The sequence below is a fragment of the Mirounga leonina genome, unplaced genomic scaffold (assembly GCF_011800145.1).
Source record: "Mirounga leonina isolate KUSES-001 unplaced genomic scaffold, KU_Mleo_1.0 Mir_204, whole genome shotgun sequence".
In the NCBI taxonomy this organism is placed as follows: domain Eukaryota; kingdom Metazoa; phylum Chordata; class Mammalia; order Carnivora; family Phocidae; genus Mirounga; species Mirounga leonina.
In genome coordinates this window covers 15,093,977-15,115,759 of record NW_023270513.1, presented here as the reverse complement: position 1 = coordinate 15,115,759, position 21,783 = coordinate 15,093,977, and the positions used below count along the sequence as shown (strand labels likewise).

Below are 21,783 nucleotides of genomic sequence, written 5' to 3'. Positions count from 1 at the left end.
GAAATAGAAAACCTGAACAGACCTATAACCACTAAGGAAATTGAAGCAGTCATCAAAAATCTCCCAACAAACAAAAGCCCAGGGCCGGATGGCTTCCCAGGGGAATTCTACCAAACATTTCAAGAAGAATTAATACCTATTCTTCTGAAACTGTTCCAAAAAATCGAAATGGAAGGAAAACTTCCAAACTCATTTTATGAGGCCAGCATTACCTTGATCCCAAAACCAGACAAAGACCCCATCAAAAAGGAGAATTACAGACCAATATCCCTGATGAACATGGATGCAAAAATCTCACCAAAATACTAGCCAATAGGATCCAACAGTACATTAAAAGGATTATTCACCATGACCAAGTGGGATTTATCTCTGGGCTGCAAGGTTGGTTCAACATCCGCAAATCAATCAATGTGATACAACACATTAACAAAAGAAAGAACAAGAATCATATGATCCTCTCAATAGAGGCAGAAAAAGCTTTTGACAAAGTACAGCATCCTTTGTTGATCAAAACTCTTCAGAGTATAGGCATACAGGGTACATACCTCAATATCATAAAAGCCATCTATGAAAAACCTACAGCGAATATCATTCTCAATAGGGAAAAACTGAGAGCTTTCCCCCTAAGGTCAGGAACGCGGCAGGGATGTCCACTATCACCACTGCTATTCAACATAGTATTGGAAGTCCTAGCCACAGCAATCAGACAACAAAAAGAAATCAAAGGCATCCAAATTAGCAAAGAAGAAGTCAAACTCTCACTCTGCAGATGATATGATACTTTATGTGGAAAACCCAAAAGACTCCACCCCAAAACTGCTAGAACTCATACAGGAATTCAGTAAAGTGGCAGGATATAAAATCAATGCACAGAAGTCAGTGACATTCCTATACACCAACAACAAGACAGAAGAAAGAGAAATTAAGGAGTCGACCCCATTTACAATTGCACCCAAAACCATAAGATACCTAGGAATAAATCTAACCAAAGAGACAAAGGATCTGTACTCAGAAAACTATAAAATACTCATGAAAGAAACTGAGGAAGACACAAAGAAATGAAAAAACGTTCCATGCTCATGGATTGGAAGAACAAATATTGTGAAGATGTCAATGCTACCTAGAGCAATCTACACATTCAATGCAATCCCATCAAAATACCATCCACTTTTTTCAAAGAAATGGAACAAATAATCCTAAAATTTGTTATGGAACCAGAAAAGACCCCGCATAGCCAGAGGAATGTTGAAAAAGAAAAGCAAAGCCGGCGGCATCACAATTCCGGACTTCCAGCTCTATTACAAAGCTGTCATCATCAAGAGAGCATGGTACTGGCACAAAAACAGACACATAGATCAATGGAACAGAATAGAGAGCCCAGAAATGGACCCTCAACTCTATGGTCAACTCATCTTTGACAAAGCAGGAAAGAATGTCCAATGGAACAAAGACAGTCTCTTCAACAAATGGTGTTGGGAAAATTGGATAGCCACATGCAAAAGAATGAAACTGGACCATTTCCTTACACCACACACAAAAATAGACTCAAAATCGTTGAAAGACCTCAATGTGAGACAGGAGTCCATCAAAATCCTCAAGTAGAACACAGGCAGCAACCTCTTCGACCTCAGCCGAAGTAACTTCTTCCTAGAAACATCGCCAAAGGCAAGGGAAGCAAGGGCAAAAATGAACTATTGGGACTTCATCAAGATAAAAAGCTTATGCAAAGGAAACAGTCAACAAAACCAAAAGACAACCGACAGAATGGGAGAAGATATTTGCAAATGACATATCAGATAAAGGGCTAGTATCCAAAATCTATAAAGAACTCATCAAACTCAACACCCAAAGAACAAAGAATCCAATCAAGAAATGGGCAGAAGACATCAACAGACATTTTTCCAAAGAAGCCATCCAAATGGCCAACAGACACATGAAAAAGTGCTCAATATTGCTCGGCATCAGGGAAATCCAAATCAAAACCTCAATGAGATACCACCTCACACCAGTCAGAATGGCTAAAATTAACAAGTCAGGAAATGACAGATGTTGGCGGGGATGCGGAGAAAGGGGAACCCTCCTACACTGTTGGTGGGAATGCAAGCTGGTGCAGCCACTCTGGAAAACTGTATGGAGGTTCCTCAAAAAGTTGAAAATAGAGCTACCCTATGATCCAGCAATTGCACTACTGGGTATTTACCCCAAAGATACAAAAGTAGGGATTCGAAGGGGTACGTGCACCCCAATGTTTATAGCAGCAATGTCCACAACAGCCAAACTGTGGAAAGAGCCAAGATGTCCATCGACAGATAAATGGATAAAGAAGAAGTGGTATATATATACAATGGAATATTATGCAGCCATCAAAAGGAATGGGATCTTGCCATTTGCAATGACGTGGATGGAACTGGAGGGTATTATATTGAGTGAAATATGTCAAACAGAGAAAGACATGTATCATATGATCTCACTGATATGAGGAATTCTTAATTGTAGGAAACAAACTGAGGGTTGCTGGAGTCGGGGGTGGGGTGGGAGGGATGGGGTGACTGGGTGATAGACACTGAGGAGGGTATGTGCTCTGGTAAGCGCTGTGAATTGTGCAAGACTGTTGAATCTCAGATCTGTACCTCTGAAACAAATAATGCAATATATGTTAAGAAAAAAAAAAAAGAAGAAGAAGGTAGCAGGAGGGGAAGAATGAAGCGGGGGAGATCGGAGGAGTAGACGAAACATCAGAGACGATGGACTCTGAAAAACAAACAGGGTTCTAGAGGGGAGGGGGTGGGAGGATGGGTTTGCCTGGTGGTGGGTATTGAGGAGGGCACATTCTGCATGAAGCACTGGGTGTTATGCACAAACAATGAATCATGGAACACTTCATCTAAAACTAATGATGTAATGTATGGGGATTAACATAAGAATAAAAAAATAAATAAATAAACATAAAAAAAAAGAAAAAGAAAAAGATAGAAAAGGCATCCAAATTGATAAGGAAGAAATACAACATTCACTCTTTGCAGATGACAGTATTATACGTAGAAAACCCTAAAGAACCATCAAATAACTACCACAACTGATAATTCAGTAAAGTCACAGGATATGAAAGTAATATACAGAAATTCATTGCTTTTCTACACACTAATAATGAAGTAGCAGAAAGAGAAATTAAGGAAACAATCCCAATGACAACTGGACCAAAAATAATAAAATACCTAGGAATAAACTTAACCAGGAAGGTGAAATACTGGTACTCCAAAACCTATAAATCACTGATGAAAGAAACTGAAGATGACACAAAGAAATGGAAAGACATTCCACCCTCATGGACTAGAAGAATAAACGTTGCTAAAATGTCCATCCTACACAAAGCAATCCACAGATTTAATGCAATCACTATCAAAATGCCAAGAACAATTTTCACAGAACTAGGACATATTATCCCCAAATTTGTATGTAACCACAAAAGACCTCAAATGGTGAAAGCAATTTTTTTTCTTAAAAAAAGATATATTTATTTCAGAGAGAGGGAGGGAGAGAGAGAGAGAAAACAAGCAGGAGAGGGAGAGAGAATCCTAAGCAGACTCCACACTGAGCACAGAGCCCAACGTGGGGCTCAATCTCATGACCTGAGATCACAACCTGAGCCGAAACCAAGAGTCGATTGCTTAACCAACTGTGCCACCCAGGCACCCCTAGCTGAACAATCGTAAGAAAAAAGAACAAAGCTTGAGGTATTACAATGTCAGATTTCAAGATATACTACAAGACTAGAGTAATCCAAAGGAAACAAAAACACTAATTCAAAAAGATATATGCACTCCTATGTTTACTGTAACAATATTTACAATAGCAAAGATATGGAAGCAACCAACATGCCCATCAACTGATGAATGGATATATATCTCAAATGGAAAATTTATATATATATATATATATATATATATATAATGGAATATTCCTCAGCCATAAGAAGGAATGAATGAAACATTAGCATTTCCAACATGGATGGACCTAGAACGTATAATGTTAGGTGAATTAAGTCAGAGAAAGACAAGTACCAAAAGACTTCACTTATTTGTGGAATTTAAGAAATAAAACAAATGAACAAAGACAAAAGAGACAAAGAAAAAAACCCAGACTCTTAAATACAGAGAAGGAACTGGTGGTTGCCAGGGGGATGGGTGAAATAGATAAAAGGAATTAAGCATATATTTATCTTGATGAGCACAGAGAAGTGTATAGAATTGTTGAATCATTACACTGTATACCTGAAACGATTTAGCACTATATGTTAATTATACTTGAATAAAAAAAAGAAATACAAATGCCAATAAGCCAATGAAGACAAGATCAATCTCACTTACAACTGAAATGCAAACTAACCAACAAACAAAAAGACTCAGAAGCACAGAGTAGAAAAGTGGTTACCAGAGGGGGGTGGAGAAGGAAATGTGGAGGTGCTGGCTTAAGAGTAAAAAGTTTCAGTTATTAAAGAATATTTTGTTTGATAAGTAATTCAATTAAATTCTATTTAAAATGTACTGTGGAACACAATAAATATAAGGAATTCTGTGTATTCTATAATAAAGAGTACAAATTTATTTTTAAATTCAGAAATATGTAAATTCAGCTATTTGGGACAAATAGATTTTCGGGAATACCTAGATTTTGAGCTTTTCAAAGATGAGAGTGTCAAGGTAAGCTTAAAATCATCCTCTAAGATTAATAAAAAGGAGAAAGAAAACTGAGAATCAGCAAGTATGTAGGAAAGTGACTATCTTAGACTGCTAATGAAAATTAATAAAACTTTACCCAGTGCTTATACAGTGCCTCATACACATACAAGAGGAATTCAGGACATAGTTTTTAAATGAATACTACCTTTATGCATGTCAATTTGGCAATGTATTGATATTTTTTATGCCTTCTGACCTATAATTCCATTTCTAGAAATTCATTTTAAGGAAACAGAAATGTACATAAAGATTTACGTACAAGGTGTTTCAACAAAGCACTGATTGATTGTAACAGCAAAATAATTGGAAATACGCTACATTTCCAAAAAATTATAGAAATTGTACATTTGATAACGGTACATTCATACAACCAAATATTTATGCCACCATTAAGAATTCTCTTTAATGTCATCCAAACAGTGCTGGAGTCAGGATTCAGATTCAGACTTACATACATTTCTCTAAGAATGTAGATAAAGCTTAGGGGTGACTTCAGGCTGGAAAAGGTAAAAATTGCAATGGTGAACAGGACCCTGGGGGAGGGGCTGCTAGTAGCAGCGCAGTCTTGGTATGAGTTTGGCTGGGGACCGGGTCCCCAGAAGACTGTGGGGAACCAGGTTTCTGGATTCCTGGAGGCAGAGGAGAAAGACGAGTTCTACCAGATGACTTACAGGGGTTTCACAGAGGAATTGGGAAATAATGAGTATCAAGGGCACCAGTCAGACACAAGGATTAGGTGGACTCTACTTCGACATCCATGAAGGGGATGAACCATCCAGTGATAGAGAAGCAGAAGAGCCAAGAAGGAAGTGCTGAGTAGTCACCAAAGCATATAAGGAGCCTCTCAAGATCTTGAGACCTCGAAAAGTCAGCACTCCAGCTGATAGCTCTCAGAAGGCCTAATAAGAGAAAGCACTGCTGCCACTAGGAACTACAGGAAAATGGCTCTGACAGAACTCCATGTGTCAGTCTACAGCTGAGCATACGTGACAGACATTCCTTTGGGTACAGGAGAGGCAGTGCCAGTCACAGCAGTGAAAGAGGCCCCACTGGGAGTGGCTACTGATCCAGGAGGTGCTGCTCAGAGAGGCCAAGATCACAGAGGAGCTGAACTTATGTTTATTAGAAACATATGAGCAGATCAAGGCTGACAAAAAGAAGCAGGTGCACAAGAAGTAGACATGCCCTGGGCCCATAATCACCTATCATTCAGTGGCAGTGCTGCTTGTTGGGGAGCCAGGCCCTAAAGAAGAGAATGTGGATGTGGAAGGACTGGATCCTGCTCCCACAGCTTCTGCACTGACTCCCCGTGCCAGCACTGGACCCATCAACCCTCCTGCTCACTGCTCCTGTACCTTCATTACTTTCAGTGATATGACATTTGAGGAATGGTTTTCCCAAGGGCTGCCCCCAAGGTCTCTGTTTGGGAGGTCTGCCCTGTGACCCACTGCCCAGCCCTGTACTGGGACCCTGTCACAGACATCCCCTACACCACTGCTCAAGGCTTCAAGATCATCCATGAGGCCTACAAGTAGAACATCATTGCCCATGGATTGCCACCCACTGCCTCAGCACTTCCCGAGCCACTCCCTGGCTCTGGGCCCCAAGTCTTGCACCAGAAAATTATCATCAAATAAGGAGATGTTTACTCTTTAGAAACCTCTTTCATGCCCTGACTTGGGGCTCTTACTGTTTCCCCTCTACTCCCTGCTTTTCCCCTTTGTCATCTCTGAGCTTTGCCCAGGCCTTTTCTGTATTTCCTTCCCCCAGTTCCTCCAGGTTTTATTTGTGTTTTTTATCTAATAAAAGAGAAAGATCCCCTTAAAAAAAAGGTACAATGGTGAACAGAATCAACAGCCACAATTAAGTATCAACAAGCTGGTATGATAGACTAGATCAATAAAATTTAACAGGCATAATTATACCTGTAATGGAGTGCAAAAAGTCCATATACTTAAGTACAGATTGGAAAAAGACAGCTTACCAGTAGCCCATATAAAGAAGTTTAATTAATTTTAGAGAACTCCAAGTTTACTATGTCATGGTCAAAAGCTGATTATAAGCAAGGTTGATTATAAGGACACTCAAAACAAATATAAACATAAAAACGAATGTGATCTCAGGCAGTATTAATAGAAATATATTATCTATATTAATAGAAATTATTATCTATCTATATTATCAGAATCTGACTCTATCCTACAGTCACCTGAAAAAAACACTAACCATCCTAAACATGTTTGGCAAAGAATGACCATTATAGTGCAAGAACTCCAAGCTATGACATATGAGGGTTAAAGCTACTAATATACTTATCCAGGATACAAAATTACTTAAAGTGTAACTGATATCTGAAGAGTTGTTTTGTGGAAGAGGGATGAGAATTTTTCTATATGGTACCAATGCCAAGAGATACAAGGCCAAAGGACAGAACTTATTATGAGACACGGCTGTGTCTGACATAAGGAAGGACCTCAAGCTGAATGAGAGCTGCCAGAAAATGGATAGACTGCCTTAGGTTCCTTTTTCCAGAATTTTATTGTTATAGAAGATAAATGGCCACTTAGTGTGCCTATTGTAGAGGGGATTACAGTACCACAGAAGACTGCACTAGAAAACATCTAAGGTCACTTTCAAAGCTGAGATCTTAATGAATTTCTTAAACTAAGGTTTTCAAGTATCAGGTGTACTTGTATAAATTTGTCAAGAAAAAAAATCAGACTGCTTCTAAGTACTAAGATCCTGTACTACTAATTGATTATTCACTAAGAAAAATCACTAATTTTTTTCACTGGAGTTAGAATTTTAGATGTTTGATTTAAATATAATAAATACAGTGTTTATTTTGACACACCCTACGACTATTTCTTTCAACTTAATAAAATGTGCCTAACAAATACTTCAAATACATTTTTGATGAAGAGAGAGAAGTCAAAAATAAAAACACTCATGGCTTTTGCATCATATTTATGTTATACAAAATGCACAAACTTTTGTAGGCAAATTACCTGCTCTGGTTTTACTAGCTGCTTTTTGTATTCTTCTTCTTTAGCTGCATGCACAGTTATAGATGCACATATCAGACCTCCAGGTATGGTTGTCAGCTTTCCCATCTGAGAAAGATATATCATTATTTTTAATTGAAAAGCTCCCCATCCTCCATTTCCTGATACATTTTGGGAGTATCCAAGCAACACTATGGGTTTTATTTAAAGTATTAAAAACACAAGCACTCCAAATTGCTGCATATATTTTTACAGTATAATTCCTAAAATTCTCATATCATCCTAGATAGTAATTATTTTTATTAGTTAACTGTCTACTTCATATGGAATATACCAATAAAATAATTACCAAGAAGTAAATACAAAATTTGAAGGATTCAGTGGGATAGATCATGGTAGTCACTTAGTACACAAATACGTGTCAGACCACTGGTCTCAGTGCTTAGGCTGTATCGATAAACAAAACGAAGATTCTTGCTCTTCTGGAGATGACATTCTAGTGGAGCACAGACAGACAATAAACACAATAAATAAATAATATATTAGAAATTGATAAATGCTATGGAGAAAGTAAAAGATAAGGGTGATCTGGAGTACTGAATGATTCAAGTTGTATCTTGAAATACGACTTATATTTATTTATAAAAATAATTTCCTTCCATTACAAATCCTTTGTTCCTAACTTTCCAAAACATTCACTTTTTACCTACCTCATGCTTTATTTAAGCCAAAGTGAACTTTGTTTTGGATATAACTTGATTTGAATTAAGAATGCAGGAAAGGGGCACGAGCGTGGCAGAGTCAGCTAAGCTACGACTCTTGGTTTTGGCTCAGGTCTTGATCTCAGGGTTGTGAGATCAAGCCCTGCACTGGGCTCTGTGCTGAGCACAGAGTCTGCATGAGATTCTCTCTCCCTCTGCCCCTTCAGCTCATGCTCTCTTTCTCTCCCGATCTCTAAAATTAATAAATATTTAAACAAACAAAAAAAATAATGCAAGAAAATCACTGGCTCTAAGAACAAAGTGCTCCAGTGTCATTCAGGTATCAAAATATTCCCCAAAGATTATCCATTTAAGGCCGGCTGAAAAGCTTTCCAGGGAACACATATTTTCTTTACATAGGAAAGGCTGAAATTGACAAAGGACATCCAGAGGAAAGAGGTCTCTTTGGCTTACACAGAAGTGAAATTATATAAGAACTGGAAGAAATACTAGTCAAAGGACTCTAAATGTTCTCTGATAACAGTGATAGTGCCTATACTTCATTTCTGACACATTTTTCAATATTTTCTGAGCAGAATAAGAGAAGCTAGAGACTTTAGTTAGGCTACTTCCTGTTTAAGCCAGTCATGACTGATTTAGACTGAGACTTCAGACAGGGTAAAATGAAGACTCAATGCTAATAAAAATTTTGTTCACTGTTATTTTCCCTTCAAGCCTCCCTCTGATATATATTATCAGCATCACAGAGTAATTTATCTAGGCCTACCTTCCCAAAAGACATCACATTTGATTTCCTTATACTCAGTATTCACTAATGAAATAAGATTTCTACATCATACCTATGTCATTTCTCAATAAAAAAAATTAAAGCTGATGCCATCAAGGATGCTCTCCCATGCACCTGAGAAATTTTGTTAATATCTCTCTGAAGTGATTAAAGAATGTAAATTCTCACATTTAAAAGCTATTTTAAAAACAGCTGACTAGACCTTATTCCTTAAATACAAAAAAACAGTTGAAGTATGCTAATATCTAAAAAAATTTCAATTACCCTAATCTTCTCAGAGTATAGTCATCTTCACATAATACAATAATAATATATGGACAATAAAATAAATTCATAGGTGTTACTTGATATTTATGACCCAGGGCTCCAGAGTCTAGATTAACTGAACTAGTGGCTAAAAAGTTAACATATTTTGAAAAATGCCTAAGTAAATTCACTATATTTTCTATTCAGTAGGGTAGGGCCCATCCACCTTTTACTAATGAGGCAGTGTGGCATAATGGTAAAACCATGAGCTTAGGAGTTACACAGACCTGGTTTTGAATTCCAGTTGTGGAACTGTTTTATCTGGGCAAGTAACTTAAGTTCTTAGAGTTATGCTGCACAATATGGTAACTACTAGCTACTTATGGTTATTTAAATTTAAATAATAAATAAAATTTAAAAATTATATCCTTAATCACATTAGCTCCATTTCAAGTGCTCAACAGTGTACTGTAGAGACAAATACACAGTAATTCCATCATTGAAAAAAATCCTACTGGATAGTGCTACCTTAGAGTCTCAGTTTATTTATCTGAAAAACATGGAAATGCCTTCCTTTTATATGGTTATCATGAAGATTAAATAAATAATTATATAAAAATGGCTTGTACTTGGTAAATGGACAATTAATTTTAGCTCCCCAATCTTTCCTTGCTGAATAAAGTTGTTAAGTGGCTGCAACTTACTCCTCATTTTTCTTCTCAGATGTATTTGATGCTAATCAGGCTCTGGCTGAGATCTGTAATAACAATAAAATACAGCATACTTGTTGTCTCAAAATAGAAAAGGCCAAGATTTTGATCAAAAGAAAACAGGCACATGCATCCTCAGGCTTTTTCAAACACAGGTTATACTGATGAAGAAGGGATTCCCTACCCAAAGAGAGGCAGCTGACTGCATAACACATGAAAAATTTAGAATAGGAACTGGCAAATTACAGCTCTATGCTAAATCTGGTCTGGTCTCTGAGCTAAGAATGTTTTCCTTTTTTTTTTTTAATTTTTAAAGATTTTATTTATTTATTTGTCAGAGAGAGAGAGTGCACGATGAGCACAAGCAGGGAGAGTGGCAGGCAGAGGGAGAAGCAGGCTCTCCACTGAGTAAGGAGCCCCATGCGGGACTTGATCCCAGAAACTTGGGATCATGACCTGAGCCAAAGGCAGATGCCTAAGCAACTGAGCCACCCAGGTGTCCTATTTTCATTTTTTTTTTTAATATTTAAAGAATAGTGAAAACAAAAATAAGAAACAAAGAATATGTGACCTTCTGTTTTGTAGAGTCTAACAAATTTGCTATCTAATCCTTTACAGAAAAAAAAGCCAACTCCTGATTTAGAAAATGAAATAAGACATTCAAAAAATATCAGAGCTTGAGGGTACTATACAAACCTACAGTCCCATAAGGCCATTAATTAAATAGCATTAAAATTGAACAAAGGCAATCCTACTTTTCACAAGAAGATCTTGCATTAAAATTATTTGTAACTTCAAAATAATGACCTGTCAATTCAAAATTATTAACGACTTGTTTAAAATCAGTGACAGAGAAAAATTGGCTTCCTCCAAAAGATAACAGGTTCTAGAACAGAATTCTATCAGAGATTTACAAAAACCAAGACTGAAGATGAGCATCAGATTAACTCGCACATAAGACTCAACCTTTCCATGCACTTCTGTAATCAAAATACAGTTGATTCTCATTATTTGCAGTAGTTGCATTCCATAAAATAGCTGTGAAAACTGAAACATTGCTCCTAGGGAAAACTAAGGGTTAATTTCTTGCAAGCCTCTGGTTACATTTATTATCAACTGACCAATATGTAACCTTTATTTATATGTGTTTCTGTTTAAAAACTCCTTATTTAATATATAGTTAATTCATTAACATTAAACTTAAAGTCAACAGCACTGTAACTCATGCCTAAACGAAGTATACTCAACACAAATATTTTCTCTATAAGGCATATCACGTATTTCTTGCACTTAAAAATACTAATAGCACTTGTGCACTATGCATGGGAGCCATTTTAAATAGCAGCAGCATCAAAAAAAGTGAAAAAAAAATGTAGGACTAATTAGATCACAGAAGGGATCATTAGGGAAATCCAAATCAAAACTAGAATGAGATGTCACCTCACACTTGTCAGAATGGGTAAATGCCTTATCCATGTTCACTTGGGAACATAAACATATGGGTTATTTTCTACTTTACAAAGAGAATTGAAATGTAAAGTTTTCTTTATAAGAATTTTTGTTACCTATTTTGTAATAAAGACTACATATTTATTAGTCTAATATAAAACCAGTCCTAATTATTAGTTCTGCTTTAGAGATGTATCATCATGTAGCAAAGGATTTTTTGTATTAAATCAAGAGTCCTGGGTGTTATATCCAACCGATGAATTACTAAACTCCACATCTGAAACTAATGATGTACTATATGTTGGCTAATTGAATTTAAATTTAAAAAAAGAAATAAATCAAGAGTCCTGTGATAAGTATAAAATTTTTTTAAATTTAAAAATTAAAAGGGGTGCCTGGGTGGCTCAGTAGGTTAAGCATCTGACTCTTGATATCAGCTCAGGTCATGATCTCAGGGTCCTGGGATTGTGCCCCACGTTGGGCTCTGCGCTCAGCAGGGAGTCTGCTTCTCTCCCTCTCCCTCTGCCCCTCCCCTGTTCACACACTCTTGCTTTCTCTCTCTTTCGCCCTCTAAAATAAATAAAATCTTAAAAAAACTTAAAGTTAAAAAGGTTAAGCCCTGAAAACTAAATGGAAAATGAAATCAACAAACAATGCAGAGGCAATGATCAAAGAGAGGAACAATTCACAGTGATTACAACCAAGTAATTGATTGTCCATCCCTAATGGGCAACAATATAACCAAAGAGGAGAAAACAGCAAAAAATACAAATGCAAAAACAACAAAAATTTTAAAACTGTTCTTAATAATGTATTTAATAATATGTTTCTAATAATCATACTTTTAGAGGCCATGTTGCCATTTTATAAGGAAACTCTTGTGTGTGTTGTTTTGTAGAATAAGACAAAGTGCACTGGAATTTGAAAGATTTGAGATTTTCATATGGGACAAAGATTGATGAAGTTAAAGCAAAATCTTCTAGATCTCAACTTAAATAGGAATTATCAGTTAGCTATCCTATTATTATGACAGAGGATATAAATACAGTGAAACATGTTAAAAGGCACCATGGGAACTCATTAAAATTCAGGAATTCGGAAACTCTAAAGGGAAAACGACATGACCTGATTTCCTCAATAAATAAATGAAGCAAAATGGAGGAACAGACTTATGAGACTTAAAATCAATAAATTCTAACATATAGATACTGTTTGGAACAAGAATTTTAAAATGGACTTTAAAAAGTTATGATACATTCAGGGATTATTTTTAAAATGTATTCTTTAATAACTGTCACCTGTTTCACCCATTGCCCACCCACCTCCCCTCGGGTAACCATTAGTTTGGTCTCCATAGTTAATAGTCTATTTCTGGGTCTTTTTTTTTTTTTCCCTTCTTCATTTGTTTTGTTTCTTAAAGTCTACATATGAGTGACATCAAATGGTACTTGTCTTTCTCTGACTTATTTCACTTAGCATTACACACTCTAGCTCCATCCATGTTGCTGCAAATGGTAAGATTTCATTCTTTCCATGGCTGAACAATATCCCATTGTGTGTGTGTGTGTGTGTGTATAAAAATTTATATATACACAGATTTTCTTTATCCATTCATCTACTGATGGGCATTTGGCTGCTTCCACAGTTTATGTACTGTAAATAATGCTGCAATAAACATAGGGGTGCATATATCCCTTTGAATTAGCATTTTTTGTATTTTTTGTGTGAATACCCAGTAATGCAATTACGGGACCATAGGGTACTTCTATTTTTAATTATTTGAAAAACCTTCATAACATTTCACATAGTGGCTGCACCAGTTCGCATTCCCACCAATGGTGCAAGAGTGTTCCTTTTTCTCCACATCCTGGCTAACACTTCTAATGTTTTCGATTTTACGCATTCTGACAAGTGTGAGGTGATATTCTAGTTTTGATTTGGATTTCCCTAATGATCAGTGATGGTGAACATCTTTTCATGTGTCTGTGTGCCATCTGTATGTCTTCTTTGGAAAAACGTCTATCCATGTCTTCTGCACATTTTAATTGGATTATTCATTTCTTAGGTGTTGAATTTTATAAGTTCCTTATGTATTGTGGGTACTAACCCTTTATCAGATATGTAACTTGCAAATATCTTCTCCTATTCCATAGGTTGACTTTTAGTTTTGTTGATTTTTTTCCTTCACTATGCAGAAGCTTTTTATTTTGATGATGTCCCAATAGTTTATTTTTGCTTGTTTCCCTTGCCTCAAGAGACATATCTAGAAAGAAGTTGCTATAGCCAATATCAAAGAAGTTAATGCCTGTGTTCCCTTCTAGGATTTTTATAGTTTCAGGTCTCACATTTAGGTCTTTAATCCATTTATAATTTATTTTTGTGTATGGTGTAAGAAAGTGGTCCAATTTCATTCTTTTGCATGTTGCTATCCAGTTTTCTGAACAACACTTGTTGAAGAGACTTGTCTTTTTCCCATTGGATATTCCTTTCTCCCTTGTCAAAGATTAATTGACCATATAATTGTGGGTTCATTTCTGGGTTTTCTATTCTATTCTATTCTGTTCTACTCTATTCTATTCTATTTTTATGCCAGTACCATACTGTTTTGATCACTAAAGCTTTGTAAAATAATTTGACCACAATTGTGATGCCTCCAGCTGTACTTTTCTTCTACAAGATTGCTTTGGCTATTCAGGGTCTTTTGTGGTTCCATACAAATTGTAGGATTATTTGCTCTAGGTCTGAGAAAAATGATGTTGCTACTTTGACAGGGATTGCAGGAAATGTGTAGATTGCTTTGGGTACTATAGATATTTTACCAATATTTGTTCTTTCAGTCCCTGAGCATGAAATGTCCTCCCATTCCTTCGTGTCATCTTCAATTTCTTTAATGGTGTTTTGTAGTTTTCAGAGTACAGGACTTTCACCTCTTTGGTTAGGTTTACTGCAAGGTAGCTTACTGTTTTCAATTCAATTGTAAATAGGACTTATTCCTTCATTTCTCTTTCTGCTATTTCATTACTGGTGTATAGAAATGGAGTAATGTCTGTACATTGATTTTGTATACTGCAACTTTACTGAATTCTTTTATCAGTTCTAGCAGTTTTTTGGTGGGGTGTTTTAATTTATCTATATATAGCACCCTGCAAATAGTGAAAGTCTGACTTCTTACTTGCTGATTTGGATGCCTTTTATTTCTTTTTGTTGTCTGATTGCTGTGGCTAGCACTTCCAGTAATATATTAAATAACAGTGGTGAGAGTGGACATTGCTGTTGTGTTCCTGACCCTAGGTGAAATGCTCTCAGTATTTTCCCCATTGAGGATGATATTAGCTGTGGGTTTTTAGCATATGGCCTTTATTATGTTGAGGTATGTTCCCTCTAAACCTACTTTGTTTAGTCTTTTTAACATAAATGGATGTTGTAGTTTGTCGAATGATTTTTCTGTTATCTATTGAGAGGATCATATGGTTCTTATTCTTTCTTTATTAATGTAGTGTATCACATTGATTGATTTGTGAATACTGAACCACCCTTGCTATCTAGGAATAAATCCCACTTGACTGTGGTGAATAATTTTTTCAATGTATGCTTAGATTTGATAGCTAGTACTTTGTTGAGGATTTTTGCATCTATGTTCATCAGAGATATTGGCCTGCAGTTGTTTTTTTTGTGGTATATGTATCTCATTTTTGTATCAGGGTAATGCTGGCCTGATAGAATAATTTGTAAGTTTTTCCTTCCATTTCTATTTTTGGAATTGTTTAAGAAGAATAAGTATTAACTCTTCTTTAAGTGTTTGGTAGAATTCTCCCATGAAGCCATCTGGTCCTGGACTTTGTTGGGAGATTCTTGATTACTGATTCAATTTCTTTGCTGGTGATTGGTCTGTTCAAATTTTCTTTTTCTTCCTGTTTCAGTTTTAACAGTTGATATGTTTCTAGGAATTTATCCATCTCTTCTAGGTTGTCCAATTATTTAGCATATAGTTTTTCATACTATTCTGTTATAATTATTTGTATTTCTCTGCTGTTGGTTGATATTTCTCCACTTTCATTTATGGTTTTATTTATTTGAGTCCTTTTCTTTTTTGATAAGTCTGGCTAGAGATTTATCAATTTTATTGATGTTTTCAAAGAATCGGCTCCTGGTTTCATTGATCTGTTCTACTGTTTTCTTAGTTTCTATATCATTTGTTTCTGCTCTATTCTTTTATTATTTCCTTCCTTCTACAGGCCTTAGGCTTCCTTTGTTGCTTTTCTTCTAGTTCCTTTAGGTGTAAGATTAGGTTGAGATTGTTCCTGTTTCTTGAGGTAGGCCTGTATTGCTACATACTTCCTTCTTAGGACTGCTTTTGATGCATCCCAAACATTTTGGTAGTTGTGTTTTAATTTTCATTTGTTTCAATATCTTTTTTTTATTTTTTATTTCCTGCTTGACCCATTCATTGTTTGGTACCATGTTACTTAACCTCCATGTACTTGTGTACTTTCCAAATTATTTCTTGTGGTTGACCAAGTTTCATAGCACTGTGGTCAGAAAAGTTGCATGGTATGACTTCAATCTTGTATTTGTTGAGGCCATTTTTTGTGACATAATATGTAACCTATTCTGGAGAATGTTCCATGTACACTTGAAAAGAATGTGTATTCTGCTGTTTTAGGATGGAAAGTCCTGAATATATCTGTTCAATCAATCTGGTCCAGTGTGTCATTCAAAGCCATTGTTTCCTTGCTGATTTTCTGTTTGGATGATCTGTCCATTAATATAAGTGGGGTGTTAAAGTCCCATACTATTTGTTATTGTAGTACTATTGATTAGTTCCTTAGTGTTTCTTATTAATCGTTCTATGTATTTGGGTGCTCCCATTTTGGGTGCATAAATATTTACAACTCCTCTATCTTCTTGCTGGATTGTCCCCTTTATTATTATACAATGCCATTATTGTGCCTTGTGGCAGTCTCTGCTTTAAAATCTAGTTTGTCCAATATAACTATTGCTATTCCAGCTTTCTTTTGACACCCATTTGCATGACAAACATTTCTCCATCCCCTCACTTTCAATCTGCAAGTGTCTTTAAGTCTATAATGAGTCTCTTGTAAGTAGCATAGAGATGGGTCTGGCTTATTTTTTTTTAAGATTTTTATTTATTTATTTCAGAGACAGAGAGCACAAGCAGGGAGGAGCGGCAGAGGGAAAAGCAGGCTCCCCGCTGAGCAGGGAGCCCAATGCAGGGCTCGATCCCAGGACCCTGGGTTCATGACCTGATCTGAAGGCAGACACTTAACCGACTGAGCCATCCAGGCACCCCGGTCTGGTTTCTTTTATACAATCTGACACCATAAATCTTTTGATTGGAGCACTGAGTCCATATAACAAAGTAATTATTAATAGATATGTATGTATTGCAATTTTATTCCTCGTTTTGTGTTTTTTTCTGGAAATTTTTCCTGTTCCTTTCTTGTATTTCTCTCAAGTTTCACTGATTTTCTTTAGTGATATATTTGGATTTCTTTCCCTTTATCCTTAGCATATGTATTAATGGTTTTTGATAGATGGTTACCACTAACTTTCTATGTAACCTCTTCTGCAAATAGCAGTCTCTTTTAAGTTCATGGTCGTTCAAGTATCAACCCATTCGTTCTTCCTCTCCTCCTCATGTTTTAGGTATATGTTATTACATTTGTCCTTTTTGTGTGTGAGTTCTTTGACTGTCTTTTTACAGAAATAGTCATTTTTACTGCTTTTGTGCTTCCTGCCTTAATACTGTCACTTTTGGTCTCTCCTTTCCATTCAGAGTCCCCTTTAATATTTCTTGCAGAGCTGGGATAGCTAGCCTTGCTAGATTGAGTATTCTCTGTTGCAGATTTTTCCCATTCAGCACTTTGAATGTATCATGCCACTCTCTTCTGGCTTACCAAGTTTCTCTTTGAGAAATCTCCAGCTAGCCTTATGGGTTTTCCCTTGTAAGTTTAGGACTTCTTTTGTCTTGCTGCTTTTAAGAAGTTTTACCAGTACATTTTTCAAATTTAATTAAAATACGTCTTGGTGTGGGCCTGCTTTTGTTGATTGTGATGGGAGTTCTGTGTGCCTCCTGGATCTGGATATTTGTTTCCTTTCCCAGAATAGAGACGTTTTCAGCTATTAGCTCTTCAAAAATTTCTGCCCCCACTTCCCTCTCTTTTTCTGGGACTCCTAGAATACAAATGTTACTACATTTGGTGGAGTCACTGAGTTCCCTAAGTCTATTTTTGTTTTGTGTAATTCCTTTTTTCAGCCTCACTGCTTTCCATTATGTTGTTTTCTGGGTCACTAATTAATTCCTCTGCATCTTCCAGCCTGCTGTTCATTGCATTAATATGTTCCTAATCTGGTTTATTACATTCTTCATCTCTGATTCTTTTTTTATCTTTTATCATTGTGGTAATAGTCTCTGTGATGTTTTCCATTCTTTTCTCATGTCCAGTGTGTATACTTACGATCACTGCTTTAAATTCTCCATCAGGCATGTTATTTCTATCTGTTTCACTAAGATCTCTGGCCATAAGATTTCATTCTTTCATTTGGGATAAATTCTCCATTTTGGCATTTCGTCTACATCTCTGCTTTCTTCCCTGTGTTAGAAAAGTCAGTTACGTACTGCTGCTGCAAGTAACGGCTTTATGAAGAGGTCATGTAGTACTCAGGGCCTGGTACTTCAAGGAGTGTCTCAATTGTGTGTTGTATGCGTTCTGCTGTTATGTTCTAGCTGCTCTATCCTTCAGGCCAGTCATCTGCAGAGGCTCTCCTTGCCTTCTATGGGCAGTGTTTGGTCCCTGGCCTGAATGTGATGAGTTTTAACTAGGTGTGATCTAGTCTGGTTATGAAATGAGACTTGTCACCACCTCCACCAGAACTGAGGCCTATAGAACTGTTTGGGACACAGGGTGTGGGCAGGGGTTTGTGCTGGTCTTAGGAGGGGATGGGCCCACCCTGCTAGGACTGAGGCAAGCATGACTGAGAAGGGCAGGCCCACAAGAGCACAGGGGGCTGTGGCTGGTGTATGCAAGTTAGGCAGCCCCATGCCAGAGCTGCACAGCTTAAGGCAGGTTGGTCTTTGTTTATGCCAAGGGGTTGGGGAGGGAAATGGTGTCAGCCAGCTCCTTTGTTCTGGGAGAGGAGTCTCCATGACTGGTGAATAATATCCCCAGTGTGTGCCTCAGGCACTCCTCAGATCACTGTTTCCGAGCTGTCTACCCTGGGCTGTTTGCCTTTCTTCTCTTCAGGAGCAGTGTAATACTCTCACGGCTCTATCCCAACCAAGCCCGCTGACCTTTAAAACTCCAGGTTTTAAGCCCCACTGATTGCATGAACTCACAAAATCCAGTGCCTCTCATTTTCCAAGCCAGTGGCTATGGAGAAACATTCTCCTTGTGCATTCCCCTATGTGCTCCTCTCTCTTTTGCCCTCTCCACAACCTTAGCTCCCTCCCCACTGCAGCAGCCAGGATCTGTTTATCCCCTAAACCACATCCCTGTACTTCCTACCTTCTTGGAGTGGCCTCTTCTCTCCCTTTAGTTGTGAAGTTTCTTCTGCCAGTCTTCAGGTCAATTTCTGGGGTATTTAGGATGATATGATAGTTACTTAGTTGTATTCATGCGAAGAGAGGAACCTAGGTTCCTCCAACTCTGCTGCCATCTTCCTGTTCTCTCCCTCTTCTATCACTACTTTTTTGCCATTTAATTACCATGTGTCTTGGTTTGGACCTCCTCTGGTTGATTTTGTTGGGGGATCTCTGTGCCTCCTGGATCTGAGTATCTGTTTCCTTCCCCAAATTAGGGAAGTATTCAGCTCCTATTTCTTCAAATAAATCTTCTGCCTCCTTTTCTCAATCTTCTTCTTCTGAGATTTCTATAATGCAGATGAAGTGTTTGATGAAGTCACTGAGTTCCCTAAGACTGTTCTCAATTTGAATAATTTTCTTCTCCTTTGCTGAGCTTAGTTACTTCCCATTACTCTGTCTGCCAGGTAGTTAATTTGTTCCTCTGCTTCCTCTAGCCTATTTTTTCCATTAAGTGCCTTTTTAATTTCATTTATTGTGTTCTTCATCTCTGATTGGTTCCTTTGTATCTCTTTGTGAAGTGTCTCTCTGATATCCTCCACACTCTTCTCAAGTCCATTGAGTATCTTTATGATCATTACTTTAAATTCTCTATCAGCCATATTATTTATATTTGTTTTGCTTAGGTCTCTTGCTGTGGTTTGTCTTGTTCTTTCATTTGGGATATATTTCTCTGTCTTCTAATTTTGTTTGTGTGTCTGTTTCTGTATGTTAGTAAAGTTAGCTATGTCTCTTGCTTTTGAAGGTAATGGCCTTAAGAAAAAGAGATCCTGTAGTGCCCTGCAGTGCAGTGTCCCCTGTTCCCCAGGGCCTAGCATTTCAGGCACTGTGTCCTATGTGTGTTGCATGTGCTCTGCTGTTGAGTCTTGGCCTCTTTTTCCTTCAGTCCAGTTGTCTGCAGAGGTTCTCTTTGCTTATTGTGAGCAGTGTTTGGTCCCCAGCAGGTTGTGGCACATTTTAACATGGTATGTGGTGGTCTGTTTGTGAAACGAGACCTGCCCCCAGCACCCCTGGAACTGAGGTCCTACAAAACACACAGGTTGGGAGATGTGGTATTAGGAAGGTTTGCTCCTATCTTCTGAGGGAGGGGTTTGCAGCACCAGGACTAAGTGTAGCAAGACTGGGAGATGAGGATCCACAGAAGTATGCTGGGTGAGGGATGGGCAGGGCTTGGTATAAGATGTTAAGTAAGGAGTGTGTGTGGTGCTCTGGTCACAGCAAGTGTCCACTGCTCATACCTGGGGGCAGGGGAGGGAATTAGTGCCTGCCATCTCCTTTGTTCCTGGAGGGGTCTCACCATGATCCTTGTCTCTCCGGGCCATGCTCTGAGGTGAGTAAATAACTACCTCCCATATACCCCTGGTGTTTTTCAAACTGCTCCTTCCAGGCTGTATCTCCAGAGTTTGTCCTGCCAGTTGTCGTATCATTTTCTGGGTTATTTAAGCTGATGTGAGTGTTATCTAGTTCTATCTGTGGGAGGAGGTGAGCTCAGAGTCCTCCCACTATGTCATCTTCCCAACCAACCTCATATTCAGGGATATTTTAACATTGGCCAGATATTTGGTATTAGGGAATTTTTATGTATGATAATTTTTTAAAGAGTTCCAGTTTTTTAAGAGATATATGCTAATATTTTTACAGATGAAATATGTCTGGGATCTGTTTCAAAATATTCCAGGGGTGGGGTAAAGATGAAACAAGATTTGCCAGGACTTGATTATTGTTGAAGCTTGGGGATAGGCATATAATACATGTTACATTACATATTATATTATATTATGCTATATTACATTATTTTATTTCACATTGTTATCTTACTTTTGTAAATGTTTGAAATTTTCCATAATAAAAAATTTTTAAAAACTCCTATGAAACTTAGGATATATCCCATTATTATCTGTCAACAGCATTTTTCAGTTGAAATGAGGGCAGTTTACTAATACTGATAAAAGGCAAGAACAGAAGAAAGAATTCTAGAATTCCAACTTTAATATTCTACTGCACTCAAGTACAAAAATTGTTTGTTTATATCTCTTGCTTACTCTGTACTCTCTATCCTTTCATTTAACAAACAATTTCTTAAAAAAGATTTTATTTATTTATTTGAGAGAGAGAGAAAGCATGTGCAGGGGGAGGGGCAGAGGGAGAAGCAGACTGAGCAGGGAGCGTGATCCCAGGACCCTGAGATCATGACCTGAGGAAGTCAGATGCTTAACTGACTGAGACACCCAGGCGCCCCTCAACAAACATTTTCAAGTGCCTAATGTACAATTTAGGTGCTGGGTTACTAAAATGATTAAGATAAAATCCATGTCCTCAAAGAATCACAGTCTAGTAGAGAAGACAAATATATACTATCAAAAGAGCCCACTGTGATGAATGTTATTATACAGGCAGGTACAGAGTGCAATAGGGTCCACCACCCGAGACCAGGCCTTTACTGCCTGGATGGTAAAATAATGGAGAGAGGAGAGACTTCAGAGTGAGACCTAGTTTCAAATTTGAGCTATATTACTTACTAGTGG

The 21,783-nt window shown here is 37.3% G+C and overlaps 1 protein-coding gene and 1 pseudogene across 5 annotated transcripts in view; one reads left to right on the top strand and one right to left on the bottom strand.

Annotated features, from left to right (window-relative positions):
* Positions 1-21,783, bottom strand: part of APOOL (apolipoprotein O like) — a 141,465-nt gene that overhangs the window by 86,323 nt on the left and 33,359 nt on the right. For 2 of the 5 annotated variants that reach the window (XM_035028808.1, XM_035028812.1), the window contains exon 2: positions 7,748-7,852. In XM_035028808.1, the coding sequence (XP_034884699.1) occupies positions 7,748-7,852 (105 nt within the window). Of the gene's footprint in view, positions 1-7,747; positions 7,853-8,093; positions 8,244-10,203; positions 10,387-21,783 lie in introns of those variants that run through there. The other 3 variants (XM_035028809.1, XM_035028810.1, XM_035028807.1) reach the window with 3 other exon arrangements.
* Positions 5,258-6,376, top strand: LOC118025885 (annotated as a pseudogene).